Source organism: Cinclus cinclus, chromosome Z (assembly GCF_963662255.1).
Source record: "Cinclus cinclus chromosome Z, bCinCin1.1, whole genome shotgun sequence".
In the NCBI taxonomy this organism is placed as follows: domain Eukaryota; kingdom Metazoa; phylum Chordata; class Aves; order Passeriformes; family Cinclidae; genus Cinclus; species Cinclus cinclus.
The window spans coordinates 38,419,249-38,433,165 of NC_085084.1; the positions used below are offsets into that span (position 1 = coordinate 38,419,249).

At 52.6% G+C, this 13,917-nt stretch overlaps 1 protein-coding gene across 1 annotated transcript; it reads left to right on the top strand.

The window, feature by feature from the left end:
• The first annotated feature begins 4,006 nt into the window (after positions 1–4,006).
• On the top strand, positions 4,007–13,480 carry LOC134056967 (serine/threonine-protein kinase PAK 3-like). The gene is made up of 11 exons (XM_062513930.1): positions 4,007–4,082; positions 4,985–5,078; positions 6,416–6,495; positions 7,555–7,618; positions 8,888–8,936; positions 10,139–10,251; positions 10,777–10,894; positions 11,532–11,631; positions 12,078–12,274; positions 12,865–13,002; positions 13,391–13,480. The coding sequence occupies exons 1-11, from the start codon at positions 4,007–4,009 to the stop codon at positions 13,478–13,480; spliced, it is 1,119 nt and encodes a 372-aa protein (XP_062369914.1).
• Positions 13,481–13,917: the final 437 nt, after the last annotated feature.

Genomic DNA, 13,917 nt, shown 5'->3' on the forward strand with positions numbered 1-13,917 from the left:
TGATGTCCTGGAGATGTGAAACACCTGCCTCCCCTTGTGTGCTGGTTTTACCCTGGCGGGCGGGCCCACTAGCAAGTTTTTCCCCATGAGAACTTCCTCTGTGGATTGATGGGACCAATTGGAGGCTGGTTTAGTTGTTGACAGCCTGAGAAAAGAATTGGAAAAGTCGGTTTGCTCCGTGCATCACATTTGAAGCAGGTAAGCCCCGGGAACGCTCTCTTGCATTTTCGGCCTCTTAAGGTCTGGCATTGGCCTAGCGCCGGTCCCTTCTAGTATGGGGCCCGGGCCAGGCACAGGGCCAAGCTCCAGAGGCTGCCGGGGCCGTCTTTAAGCAGGGGCCCCAGTGGTCAAGAGGAGGAGAGGCCCATTGCTGGGATCCTCGCCTTTTCCCGGTGCGGCTGTGGCTCGGCGGGGCCCTGCCCTGCCCCGGCTCGGGGCAGCCCTGGGGTGGCCGAGCCCGCCCGGCCGCCCTCATGGCCTGGGGGGAGGCAGCTGGGCCCCGTTTGGGAGAGCCCCCCACGGCTTTGTGTGCTGGGCAAGGCAGAGGGAGAACCCCCGGCCTGCAGCTGGAGCCGGGTGCAGTGAGAGCCGGAAGAAAGCCATGGAGCCAGAGCCTTGGCACCCATTTCTCCTCTGGCTGGACTTTGCAGTTTTCGTCCTGCCCCTCCAGCGTGGCCTGGGCGGCCTGAGCTCCTGACACAGCTGCCGCATGGCCGGGCCCATCTCCTGCAACTTCTGTGGGAGATTTTAAGTTTTTTTCCAATGCTCAGATAAGACTTACCGCCTTTCATCTTCCCGTGGGTGAGAGGAAGAAGAACAGAAAAGATACACCAAAGTCAATGAAGTCAAAGCTAAGTTTCTAAATGGAAGGAGAATGAAGAGACTCCATGAAGGTGGGCTGAAATATCTTTTTTGTAAGTTATAGGGGTGGACTGTGCTTCACAAACATTTTCTTTAAACCATGGGAAAAAAGAGAGACCTGGGGTGGTGGGGGGGTGGAGCAAGGTGTAAAGGGTTTGAAGAATCCTTTGCCCTGAGGAAAAGAGGGGGATCTCTGTTCCTGGGAATAATATATAAACAGAGAGAGAAGTGAGCTAAAGAGAACTTTTGCCTTGGAGTAGCTCATCCTTACAAGTAATACCCCATGACTTTTTACCATGGCCCGCAACTCAGTTGTGAACAGACTGTGAAGTGGGAGGAGTTTCCTGACAGCAGATCCCGGGCAGCTGTGAATCCTGAGCAAGTGGAGTCAAAAGAGAACTGGCAATTTCCTCTCTTAGTAAAAGATCCTTATAGCTAAAGAAAAAGAAACTCCTCTCCCTAAAGTGAACTGGAAAAGATAATTTACGGAAGAAATTGACGGAAGTGTCTCTGCATGTTGTTAAGCTGTAACAAAGGGGGAAAGAAGAGCTGGTCTGAAAATCTGCTCTGAATTTATTATTCTTATTCTTTGTGTAGTTAATAAAGTCTTTTTCTTTATTCCCTTTGTAAGTGTTTGGCCTGCTTTACTTTTACTCCTAATTCTAGTTCGCCACAAAAGGTAACGATATTAAAATTGGCAAACCTTAAACTATTACATTATTGGTACATTGGCCCGGAAACAAACAAACAAACAAACGAAACCATTACACCTTGGGAAATGGGAAATGAGCTCTTTGCTCATTCGCTTGTGGGAAATGCAAAGCCCAGGGAGCTCTCCGGGCCTTGTGCATCCAGGCTCAGAGGTAGAGATGGATACAATGTTTATTTAACCTGAGACTTTAGGGAAGGCCTTTAGAATTACAAGCTAAAAAGTGAAGCAGACAGGAAAGAGGAATACAGGTTTGCACTTGAAATGGAAATATGTTTTAAGCAAAGGGAGAGATGTGTTATGCAAGCCAGGCAATACGTTAAGTAAGGTAGCAAAAGGTTTTCAAACGTAGCAATAGAACTTGTTCTAAAGTTAGTGAAAAGATGAAGATGCAGCAATGTGAATTTAGAAATGCTGTATGATTGGTTGAAAAATGATGCATTGTGGCAAGGCTGCAGAAAGTAAGGAATTAATGATTGCTATGAAAAGACGCTCACAAGTTTTGCAGAAGTATGTGACTAGTGAAAAAACGAACATAAGGCATCGGAATGAAGAAGGGAAAGGCTTCTGATACTATGGCACTGGATGTAACACCTTTAATGCCTCACCTTTCTATGAGATTGATGCCATAAGGCAAGAAAGCACTTTTTATCCAGTCTCTCAGTTGCCCCATTTCTCCTAACATTATTTTTCCGATACGGTGGGAACACGAGTTCTGCTACGGGAACTGAGGCCAAGATGAGGGATGAAAAGTTCTGCAGTTTGGATCTGTGTGAGCCAAGGGCTGTGTTAGCTGGGCACCCCGCACTAGGGAAGGAGCTGCCCAGACAGAGCTCCCTGGGGTCATGCTGCACACGAGGCTGGCAGGAGACACAGCCAGGGCAGGGGACCCAAAGTGGCCAAAGAGATATTCCTGACCATCCCACATGCTGCTCAGTATTTCAAGCTGGGTACCAGCAGGAGGAAGGATGTCTGGAGTGATGACATTTGTCTTCTCAATTCACTGTGAGGCTTGAGGGGTCCCTGATGTCCTGGAGATGTGAAACACCTGCCTCCCCTTGGGAAATGGGGAATGAGTTCAAAGGGGTTTCTTGGCCTAATCATGAGGCTTCTGCATTCCCTATGCAGCTCAATTGTTTTCTGCACCTGGCAATTTTCCAGCTTCTACCCTTCCAATTCTCTGCACAGGCCAGCCTGCTGGTGACCGGGCATCGAGTGAGAATGGCTGTGTGTGGCACTTGCTTGCTGCCTGGGCTTAAACCACAACATGGCAAATAGAGCAAAAGAGGTTGGAATGCAAGAGGAGGAGGGAGAAGGAAGCATCCACGTTTTGGAATGGGGGTGGTTTTTCTGTTTTCCTCAACCTGCCTTCCCGTAGCTGCTCCAGCACGTGATCTATTTGGTCTCTGCCTCAAAACTTCAGTTTTTCTGGGACCAGCCCACTTGGGCGCACTGCTTTACTCCTTCCAGCACTTTGGGACTCGGCCCACAGCGATGATGCTGGTACCTTCTATTCTCTTTCTTTCTTTCTTTCTCTTTCTTTCTTTCTTTTCCTTCCTTCCTTTCTTTCTTTCTTTGTTTTCCTTCCTTTCTTCCTTCCTTCCCATCTGCAGCGGGCAGCTCCCTCTGAGGCACACGTTTGCTCAGGGAAGCTCCCTCAGGTGCACCTCAGATGGGCGAGCCTCCTTGGAAATGCCACAGCAGTGCAGCAGGAGGATGATGTGATTTTAGTGGATGTGTTGCTTAGCTTTCCATGTTTTCATCAATGTACCTTTTTAGGCCTGTGTCCCACCTTGTTCTGCAGCAAACAAGTGAGGAAGAAGGGCTCTGAAAGGCCTTCCTGAGGTTTTGTCCCACAGCTGGCATTGAAGGGGGGATTTCCATTGATGCTGCCTTTTAGAGCCCCACCTGCATCAAGCCTCATGATTTAACACAGGACAATGAGTGGCCAAAGGTGCTGTTCTCTTTTTTGGTTTCTCCTCACATCATCATGGTCCCTCCTCCGTGTTCAGCTTCTCAGCGTGGGCTACAAGGGCTTCCTGTGTTCTTGGTGTTACTCCCAGATGCCTTGAGCAACAGCTTAGGAACTAGGCCGCCTTTTTGTGTTGCTTTGTAGCAGAGGAGAACTTTGCAGGTGCCTTTTGGCCTTAGCTGAAGTGAGAAGGTGTGCTTCTCGGCGTGACTTCACAAGGCAGCCTAGAGCAGCTGCTATTGTGATGTCAGCGGCCGCATCCCAGCGCTGTCAAGGCAAAGTTGCTGTGCCCAGGCACGGGAGGCCTCAGTGGGCAGAGCAGCTCTTTGGCATGCTCCCTGCAGGTGCAACCTGCTGATTGACGAGGTCTCTGACAGCCAGCTGCACCCTGAGAGCTCTCGCAGGATTTTTGTTTGTCCCCACAAGTGCTGTCTGGTGCCGACTTGAGCAGCATAGCTCCCGCCATGGAGAGAGTGTGTGCTGCAGTTTGCACGGCTTTTACCGTGGCTTATTCTGGCTACTTTTTCACCCACCTGGCACGTAAGTAGGCGCTTCTATTCGGTGCAGCAGATGGAAGGCCAAAGGCCATGAAGAGGCCTTTTGTTGGGTAAAGCTGCTGTCAGCAGCTGCAGCTGACAAGGGGGTGTCTCTAGCCAGCGGGGCGTGGGCTGCATTTGTAATGTAGCCTGCTGGGCTTCTTCTCCCCACACGGCATGGCCTGTGGCAGTGGAGTCTGGAATCTCCTGCGTTTGCTGGCTCAAGAATGACAACTTCTAAGAGGGGAAGACAGGGAGAGCTTAGAAGGAGCGCTTGGAAAAACTGCGCTGCTCTCCAGGACTGAGGAGAAGCCTCTTCTTGTCTGCATTCCCCCATCCCAGCACATGTGTGTGGGACTTGACAGTTCCTGTGTGCTGAAAGAGCCCTTCCCTCTGTGAGGAAATCACAGAATCAGCTTGGGAAAGGCCCTTGAAATAGACATTTCAGACAAATTCCGGTATGCTGCTGGGCACAGGAGGTGTTGCTGTGCGGCGTCACATTAGAACTGCCACCATGGCTAAAGGGCTTGGGCTGAAGCGTTTCGGGGCAAAAGTTTTCAGCAAGCTCGTGGCAACTGACGCTTGCATCTCTTCAGAAAACTGAAATACAGGAAGGAGACGAGCTGTAGCTCCTGCTGGGTGGGGCAGGGCAGAAACAATGACTGTTTCAGAACTTGGACTTCATGGGCCTCAGGTTTCTGGGGCTTGAGTGGCCAAAGAGGACAAAAGACAGACACGAGGCAATCCTTTGTGCTGTTGTCTTGCTTGCTGTGTGACATGAGGCTTGCTGCTGGAGGCATGGAGTGAAAGCAATATGCTCTGGCTTTGGGTTGACTTTTTGGTGGGTTTTCCCAGAGCGGGCAGTTTTCTCACAGCATGGGGTTCTTTTTCCTTTGTGTGTTGCAGGTCACATCGCCCGTGCCTGGAGAGAATCCAGCCCTTGGGTGAGTGGGAAAGGAGCCTTTGGCGTTGGTAGCATTGGACAGCTGTGGAGCAAGCTGTGAGCTGGGCCTGCTGCAGTCCAGTGCCAGCCTGCTTGGATGAATGAAAGTACAGTGCGGGCTCTCTGCAGCAGCAGCAGCAGCAGCAGCAGCAGCAATGTGTGGAGGATGTGTGTCTGTTTTGCCCAGTTCCATTTCAGAGCTTTTAAGCAGTGGAAAGTGGGGTTGCTCGTTGCTTGAATGCATGATGGAATTTCTCCTGTGCAAGAGAGCGCAGTCTGCTCTGATTGGTCCAATTAGCTGGAGGCTGAGCAACTTAGAATCCAGATGATTCCTCCTTAGTGCATCTGGGTTCTAGAGCTGAATATCAAGAAGGTTGCCGGTCCCTCCTGTTGCTGTCTGTCTGCAGAGCCCAAAAGCAACCTCAGAGCCTCCTGCGGCTGCGCATCTTCCTGAAGAAGAGGCCAAAGGGGAGGAAGATGCCCACCAAGCTGCAGCTGCTGCTACTGTGGGGCCTGAGCATCCAGCATCAGTAAGTGGCAGCTGGGAGTGGCCCTGTGGCTGGAGCAAAGGAGAGCTGGAAGTTTTTGATCAGACAGCACCTCCCCTGCGTAGTTGAAGATGCTGAGGGCTGGAATCTTTCTGGCACTTGCAGAGTGTTTCACCCCTGGGAAAGGGGTGTGGAACTTGGACATTTAGGCGTCCGTTCCCCACCACTCTGATAGGGGCTGTGAATTCCTCTTAGCAAGAGACAAGAGGTAGCATTAGGGTGTCTTGGGATGCTGCTGGGGTACAAGTGAGGCCCTTGGTGGCCAGTGGCTGTGCAGGCTCCCTATCTCTGGTGAGGAGAGCCGTGCAAAGATGCACTTGACAGCCTTGCAGGATATGGAGGAGCCACTGTCCCCTGGAGGGACCTGGCCCTGCTCATCAGCAGCTGTGGGGAGCTCAAGGAGCAGCTAAGCTGCAGCAGGGGCCTGTAGCTGAATATCTGTCAGGTTCTGAATGACAGGTTCTTTCCTGTCCCTCCCGCTGCTGTCTGTGCCCAGAGCCCAAGGGCAGCACCAGCCCCTGCTCTTGCTGAACTTGGAGTCAAGGAAGAGGCTGAAGAGGAGGAAGGTGCTAATGAACCTGTCCCTGCTGTCAGCCCACGGCCTGAGCAGCCAACATCAGTAAGCGCCTGCTTTGGTCAGCGGTGTCTTTGGGGTCATGTTGTGCATGGGGTAAAAGCAGCCTTTGGAATTTGCGCCTTGTGTGAGAGAAGGGGGCAGCAAAAGCCGAGAGGTGAAGAGCCCAGGATGTGGCCAGCAGCATCTTCCAAGGGGCTTGCATTTGAAATGGGATTGGAGGGGCATCTGTGGCAGGCGTGTTTCTGACCCAAATTTGTTTCTTGTCCCAGAGCTCCACTTCCTCTGGCCTGGCGCCGGCACGAGCTGCAGCTGCCGGCTCTGAAGAAGCCTCCTGTCCCCAAGCTGGAAAGTCAAGCGCGAGCAGCTCGTGCACCTGGAGCACAAGTAGTTCCTCGGGCAGCATGGAGCAGCTGCTTAGAGAGAGGACAGAGGACGAGTGCCTGGCCCTGCTGAGTATGTCCTTTGTGATGCCTGTGTGCTGGAGCAGTGCCCTGTGTGATCGTGTGTCAGCGTGAGCTGTCCCACCTGCAGTTCCTGCTGGGCTGAGTGTCGGCTGCTGCGGCCTCCACACAGGAGCTGTTGTTGTGCTTGGAGGTGCTGAAGGAACAGCGGGCTCTTGCTGCTGCCTCTGAGGGCAGCCTGGCGTGCTTTGGCTTTGCCTGAGCTTGCCTCAGTACAAAAGGCAAAAGAGAGATGGTTTGTGGCTGAGCAGGAGGCCGGGACCTTGTGAATAGGGGCGGCTTCAGGGAGCTCCTGTGGGGCCCAGCTCCTGTGGGGCACAGCCAAGGTCATCTTCAGATCATAGCCTCTCCTGAAGGCTGAGGAACCTCATTGTTAAGGCCCATGGCAATAGGTTGCAACGTCAGCTGCTGCTGCTGCTCTTGCAAGCCAGAAAGGCATTGTTTAGGTAAAGTGCTGCTTCAAGGCGGAGATCATGCCTCTGCTGGAAGCACTGGGCACTATTCTTCCGCTTCTGGAGCGGGCAGCTGTTGATACAAATTGATTGCAGAAGCCAAGGTGCCTTTGCTGCTTGCAAGGATGCAAGCTTTTGTTGAATGGCGCAGAGTGTTCATGGCCAAGAACAGAAAGGTTTGGGTTTTATAGACCACACTCACTTGTCTTGGTCGTGGCCTTCTGATCTCTGTGTCCTTGGACTGTTTCTCCACGTGCTTAGATTTTAGTTTAGGCTTCTAGTTTAGTGCAGACCGTATGTGCTGCAGAGCTGCTTGTCCTGCTGCTGTTGTTTTGGTGGTGCTGCTGGTGGTGCTGGTGCGGCAATGGTGTTGTTGTTTGTCCAGTGAGGGAGTTGAAAGGGCCCAGTGGGCCAGAGAGTGGGGCTGCCTTGGTGATCTGCTGCAGGCTGGCATCTCAGTTTTGAAGTGAGCATCTTTCCTTTGGGTTTTTACAGGGATGCTGGTGAGCGAAGGAGATCCGGAGGCTAAATATACAGAACTGGAAATTATTGGCAAAGGGTGAGTGCAGCCACAGGTGCTTCTTCAAAGGGAGGGGCTGTGTACTTTGCTGCTGTCACCTGTCGCCGGAGTGATGTCAGGCAAGCTGCAAAGCTGTGCAGACGCTGCGCTGAGACGCTGCTATGCCTCAGTTTTGGTCAGCATTGATAGCTGTGGTCTGAAGGCATGGCAAAGACACCTGGATGCTGGAATGGTCCTTTCTGCAGCAAGGAGCAGCACCTGGCACGTCTCCTGTCCCTCAAGTGTCTTTCCCCCTCTTGCCGCTTTTCTTGGGACAAATCATTTCTCTGTGTCCCAAAAGGATACAGGATCCGTGGCAATGAAAGGAGGAAAAACTTCATTGCCTCCAAGGTCAAGGTAGCAGCTGCGGGCTGTCAGGGAACAGCTCTCAGGAAGCTTTGTTCCAGCGTTTTGCTGAAAACAAGGTTCAGTGGTCAGGATGACCACCTAGCTAGTCTAGAAGCCAAAAGCAGACACAAAAGAAGCCGCTCTCTTTTGTAGCTGAGGTGGCAAAAGCCAAAGCTTCAGGCCAGTGTCCAATGCCAATGCACTCTAGAGGAAAAGGCATCGAGTGCCTGAGGGGAGAGCCCTCGTGGATCCCGTGGGGTTGTGGCCTTTCCTGCAAAGAAAGCACCAAGCTATTCCCTACTGAAAGCCAGCTCTGCTGACTGTCAGTGGGATTGATTTGCAACATTTCCTCTGGGAGGAGCCAAATGTAGAAGAAGTCCCCTGAAAAGTAGAGTGCTTCCTGTGTCTGCTGCACCCAAGAGAAGCAGCTGCCCATGGCTCTGGAGCCAGAAGGCAGCTGTCTGAGGATCTTCTGCTTTGAGCACTTCTCCATTTGTGTGTGCAGCAGTGGAGACCTGTGCCTGCTCTGCCTGTGGCTGCAGCTGTGGCTGGAGACTACTTTCCTTGTCAGCTGCAGAAAGGATGTGTGTTGAGAGGTTTTCTTCTGATGTCTGTGACATGGCTTCAGGCTTCTCAGAAGGCCTGTGTGGAGGTGCCTGAGTGTGGCACATCCACTGCAAGGAGAAGTGTGAGCAGGCCCAACGGCCGTGTGTGTGTGTGTGTGTGTGTGTGTGTGTGTGTCTGGAAAAATCACAGACACGCACGGACACAGAAAGAGAAAGGGGGAAAGGAGCCAGAGCAGAATGTGTCGCGGTGCATTTGCTGTTTGTCCCTGGCCTCTTTTTCCTCCTTGGGCCACAGTGTCTGGCTTCTGCAGGGACTAAAGGACTTCTCCTTTCTCTGCTGCTGTTTTGTTTCTAGGGGTTTCGGCACTGTGTGCACGGCAGTGGAGACTGCCACAGGAGAAGAGGTAAGTGTCAAGCGGTGCTGCAGCTTGTGCAGCTCTCGAGTGCCCTCCCCTGTGCTGTGAGCTGTGCCTGAGCTTTGGGTCGCCACTAGAGCTTTGCTGCAAAGGCAACTGAAGTGCAGAGCAGGGTCTGCCTGCCAAGCCCAGTGGGGACAGACTGTGTCCTTCTGAGCTGCCGCAAGCAATGCAAGGAGGCCAAGGGCTGTCTTTCTGAGGAGGACACGCTAGCTGGTTCTTAGTGGCAAGGCGGTGTCTTAGAGAATGGCGGTGCCCTCTGGGGCTTTGGCTCGCGGTTCCCGAGTTCTCCTTTCGCGCTGTCAACAAATCCATGGGAATTTTGATGGTAGTTCCTTAGGCACGTGCAGTGCTGCCCTTGGGAACTGTGCTTAGAGAGAGAGGTCTGCAAGGAGTCTCTTGAGGGCCTAAGCCCTGCTCAGAGCCTGGTGTGTATCACTAGAGGATCAAGGCATGAGCTATTTCTTTTTAGAATCAGTCAGGAATTGCAAATGTCACTGGTGTGCTAAAAAGAATTTTAGCAGAACAAATGGAAAATTGCTGAAGTGAGGATGTGCTAGCCTTGTTTTTTTTTGATGTGTCCTTAATGATGTTCTCATCATGACAACAATTTTTCCATAAAATCTGTCAGCTTTTATTTCTCTGGGGGGTGTGGGGTGGGGTGGGCTGGGGGGGACGGTCAGGATGTTTGTAGGGCGGCATTTTATCTGTCATATCTGTAAGGGTTTGCCCTGTTGTTGTGCAGTGAAGAATGCCGGTGGCCACCGGAGTAATGATCAAGCCCCCTAGAAATGGCCAAGGTTTCCCAGGAGTTTTGCTCCATTTTTCCTAGGCCTAAGTTGTTTCCTGCTTGCAAGTGGTGTGTGAATTCAAAATGGGGATGATAAAGTGAGGCCCTGGGGGAAGAATGTGGGTGCAGCGAGGGTGGTTAGAGCTTTGAGCTGGAGAGTAGAGACTGTGTTTCTGCCAGGTTTGCAAGGCAAAGGGTTTCTGGCTGTGTGTCCTGGGAGTGGCGACCAAGGAAGCAGTGTAAAGGGCTCTTGCAAGTTCAGCTTCGGGTTCCTCTGATGTCCAGTCCCAAGGCATTTTGGCACAGCGCAGCTGTATCATCCCAAAATCACAGTGTCCCTGTTGGCCTTGTGTTCCTGTGCCATAGACTTCTTTGATCCATGGTTTGCATGTCGTTTTAGGTGGCCATAAAGAAAATCAGTCTGCTGCAAGTGAAGAGCAACCAACTGTGCGTGAATGAAATCCAGGTCATGCGGGACAATAAGAACGCCAATGTGGTGAACTATGTAGACAGGTGAGTGGTTCTGCTCTTCTGCCGTGAAGGGTCACTGACGTGCGGCAAGCCAGAGGTTCAAGCACTCCTTTGGTTGCTGGCAGAGGGTGGAGCTGTTAATTCCTTCACTTTCTGGGCTGATCCACAGCATCTTGGAGGAGTTTGCTTGGGGGCTGCATTTATCTTTTGCGGCATATCTAGTTTGAAGTGCGCTTTCAAAGACCAGGTCTCGGCCCAATTTTACTGCGTCAGCAGCCTCCAAGTCCCTGCCCTCCGTGCCCATTGTCCTGTTGGGTTTGGTGTTTGATTTTTCCCCCAAGGTTCTTGAGTTCTGACAAAGCACTGGAGATGGTATTTCCCATGGCCTGTTGCACAGCTGTGCATACCAAGCAGTCTTTTCTACTGCACAGAGTTCAAGCCCTGTAGAGCCTTGTGAATGCCTATTCCCTTTGTCCTGTCTTCCTCGGAGAGAGACACGGACAAAAGGGTCCATCAGGTCACGCAAGCGCACGCGTTCACCTGCAGGTGGTTGTTTCCTCCTTTCAGCTACCTGGTGCATGAGGAACTCTGGCTCGTAATGGAATACATGGACGGAGGGTCTTTGCACGATGTCATTAGGGAGATCCAAATGGCAGAAGGAGAGATAGCAGCTGTCTCCCGCGAGGTAAGGGATTGCGTTGGTGCTTGCCATGGCTTGGGTGGAATGGGTGGGAAGGGGAAGATTGATTTCATCTTCCGAGCTTCCTTTCTGCCTATCTCTTGTGACTGGCAGAGCGGGGGCAAGTGCATCTGGAGGGCCTGCCAAGGTGCGGGCCCTTCTTCTAGTGCGTTTGTTTGCGTTGGCCTCTGCAAACACTTGCCTGCTGCCTGTGTGTGCTGCATTCCTTCCCTGTAAGAGCAGCCGTGCTGGTGGCACAGTGTCAACCGAGTGGCAAAGACAAAGAGACACTCACAGGACTCTGCCAGAGCTCAGCCTCCAAGGAGAGCTTTGCACCCAAAGGGGCATTTGCAAAGGCATTTGCTGTCATCTGGCTGGAGAGAGCACAGGCACTGCAGCAGTGCTCCTTCAGTCTGTGTTTGCAGGGCACTGGCCAGAAAAAGCATTGCCCTTTCTCTTTCAAAGCGAATACACCCTCTCTTAGAAAGGCACTGCTGTCGTCATGTTGCAGCAGCAAGCTCTTGCCCTCCCCTCAGCCTTGCCTGCCATGGCTCGGCGTCCCCCAGCAAGTCAGTCTTGCAGATGTGCCACTGCACTGCATGAGGGACGAAGTCAGATCTCCTGTTTGTTTTTCCTCCCTCAGTGCCTGCAAGGCCTGGATTTCCTTCACTGCAAGCAAGTGATCCACCGAGACATCAAAAGCCACAACATTCTCCTGGGCTTGGATGGATCTGTCAAGCTGGGTGGGTGTTGTTAAGGGCAGGCCCAGCCGTGGTGGGCTGTGGGCTGGGGGTGCATTTGAGTGACTTCCAGTTGCCCAAGAGTGGTGCCCGTGGCAGTGCAGGCTGCCCTGCTGCAAGCGCAGAGCACAGCCACAAGGTACAGGGCGGTGTGGCTGGGAAGAAGGTGTCAGGAGGGGCTTTGGGCTGTGTGTGCCCTCACGCAAGCAAGGCAGTTTCAGTCTGGAGCTTCAGGGAACTAAAAGCCACTGTGTGAAACGGGGGGCTTTTGCTAAGTGGCCCATCTGCTATTTCCTCAGCTGCAGCTGTTAGGAATGCCAGCATGCCATTCCCGTTTGCATTCCCTTTGGATTCCACACTGCCTTCTTGGGCACTGGGAGAGTGGGGACTTCTTCTCTTTGCTTTCCTACTTCACGCTGGCTTGATCCGAGTGTGTTTTTTCTCCTCAGCTGATTTTGGCCTCGCTGCTCAGCTCACGGCTGAGCAGAGCAAACGCAGATCGGCTGTCGGGACTACTTACTGGATGGCGCCTGAAATTTTCACCAGGAAGCCCTACGGCCCCAAAGTGGACATCTGGTCCTTTGGCATCGTGGGGATGGAGATGGTGGAAGGAGCTCCTCCTTACCTGATGGAAACCTCCCGCACGGTGCGCTGCAACTTCTCTCAGATGCTCCCGTCCCTCTAAGAAAATCTGCCCCCGTTCTTCTGCCTGCCAAGCTTGGTAACACCTGAAGACCATAGCTCCCGGGCTGCATAGTCTCTTGTGCTTCTTGCCCTGTATTATTCCCCTTGCCCTTGAATTAGGAACGGCCCAAAGTACGCTGATGCCATTTGCTTGCTGGCAGCTTTGCCTAAGGGAGCAGTGAGCAGCGCCAAGCTGCATGTTACGGAAGAATCCTTGGGAAGAGTAGAGTTAGACCAAAGTCCCTCTTCCAAAGCGGCTGTAGAGCTGGTGTCAGTCCTCGGAGAAGCCGAGTGTGCTTTTGCTGATGGATTTGCTCCTGATTCCCAATCAGCCCACGAAATCAGGGCTGAAGGCAGGAGCCTTTGCACATTGGACTGGCTGTGGTTGCCTCTGGCTTTGGGTTCTGTTGGTTGGGGTGGGAAAGGCATGTCGCAGCCTCTGGCAGGGAGGAAAGGGCCACTTGTGAGAGTGCAGCTTGGCCAGCGGGGTGTGGGTGAGCAGTTTTGGGTGCGAAGGAGACAGGTGGAGTGTGGCGTTGCCTTCTTCTCTAGGCTCGACAGCTGATCAGCACCGGGGGCACCCCGAAGCTGCAGAAGCCCAGGCAGCAGTCGGCTTGGTTGCGAGACTTTCTGCACTGCTGCCTGGAGACAGACGAGGACAGGCGCTGGTCTGCCCAGGAACTTCTGCAGGTAAAAGGCAGAGCAGCTACAGGCTGTGCCAGCTACCCACTGCCAGGGGCTCCTCCTCTGCTCAAGTCCAAGGCGTCAGGTGGGCCCCGCTCCTAAGAATCTCCATTCTGGGGGCTTTCCAAAGGAAAAACAAGGAGAATCCCAGCCTGCCATGGCTTGGAAGGAGCCTTGCAATGACAATTATAGTAAATCTCCTTAAGCTGCAGACATCTGGCTTCATGCATTTGTGGAACTGGAAGCCATGTTTGCCTGTGGCAGGAAAGTCCTGGACAGGGAGACAGAGGTGCACAGACTGCCCTCATTTCTCTGTGTCTCTGGTAGCCTGAGAAAGGCTGCTTCAGCCTGTGAGGAAAGCAGAAGTTCATTTGTTCTTTTTCTCTTTGGGCAGCATCCGTTTGTAACTTCAGCCAAGCCGACCTCCAGCCTGACGCCTCTGATCATGGCAGCGCAGCAGTTTATGGCTGACAGAAGATTCTAGCCGTGCAAGAGGCCGTTGTTGTTTGTTGTTCTTTTGAGTTTGTAGGTTGGAAGGAGTAGTTTGTAGTTTGTAGTTTGTAGATAGTTTTGGCGGATAGTCAAAATAAATACTGTAAAACCATCACTGTGTTGGAAGCTTCCCTTCCTTCTGTGAATAAGCTGTAAATTTGAGTCTGAATAGTCAGGTGTTTCTAAAGCATGGGAAGATAGAGGGATGGGGTTTGGGAGTCAGTTTGGAAGTGGGCAGAGGTCTTCCTCCAGAACAAACCTCCTTGTGGAGATACAGGCTTTTAGCTGTGAATAGAGGAGCAGAAGAGGGCAAAACAGAGCAGAGCAGGGGTGTCACTGCTGGGGACGCCGCTGTGGCCGTGGTTGTGTGGCAGCTGCTGGGAAAGTCTGGGAGTGTCTGTGCTGCCCTGGGCAGAAAGGAAGGCAGCC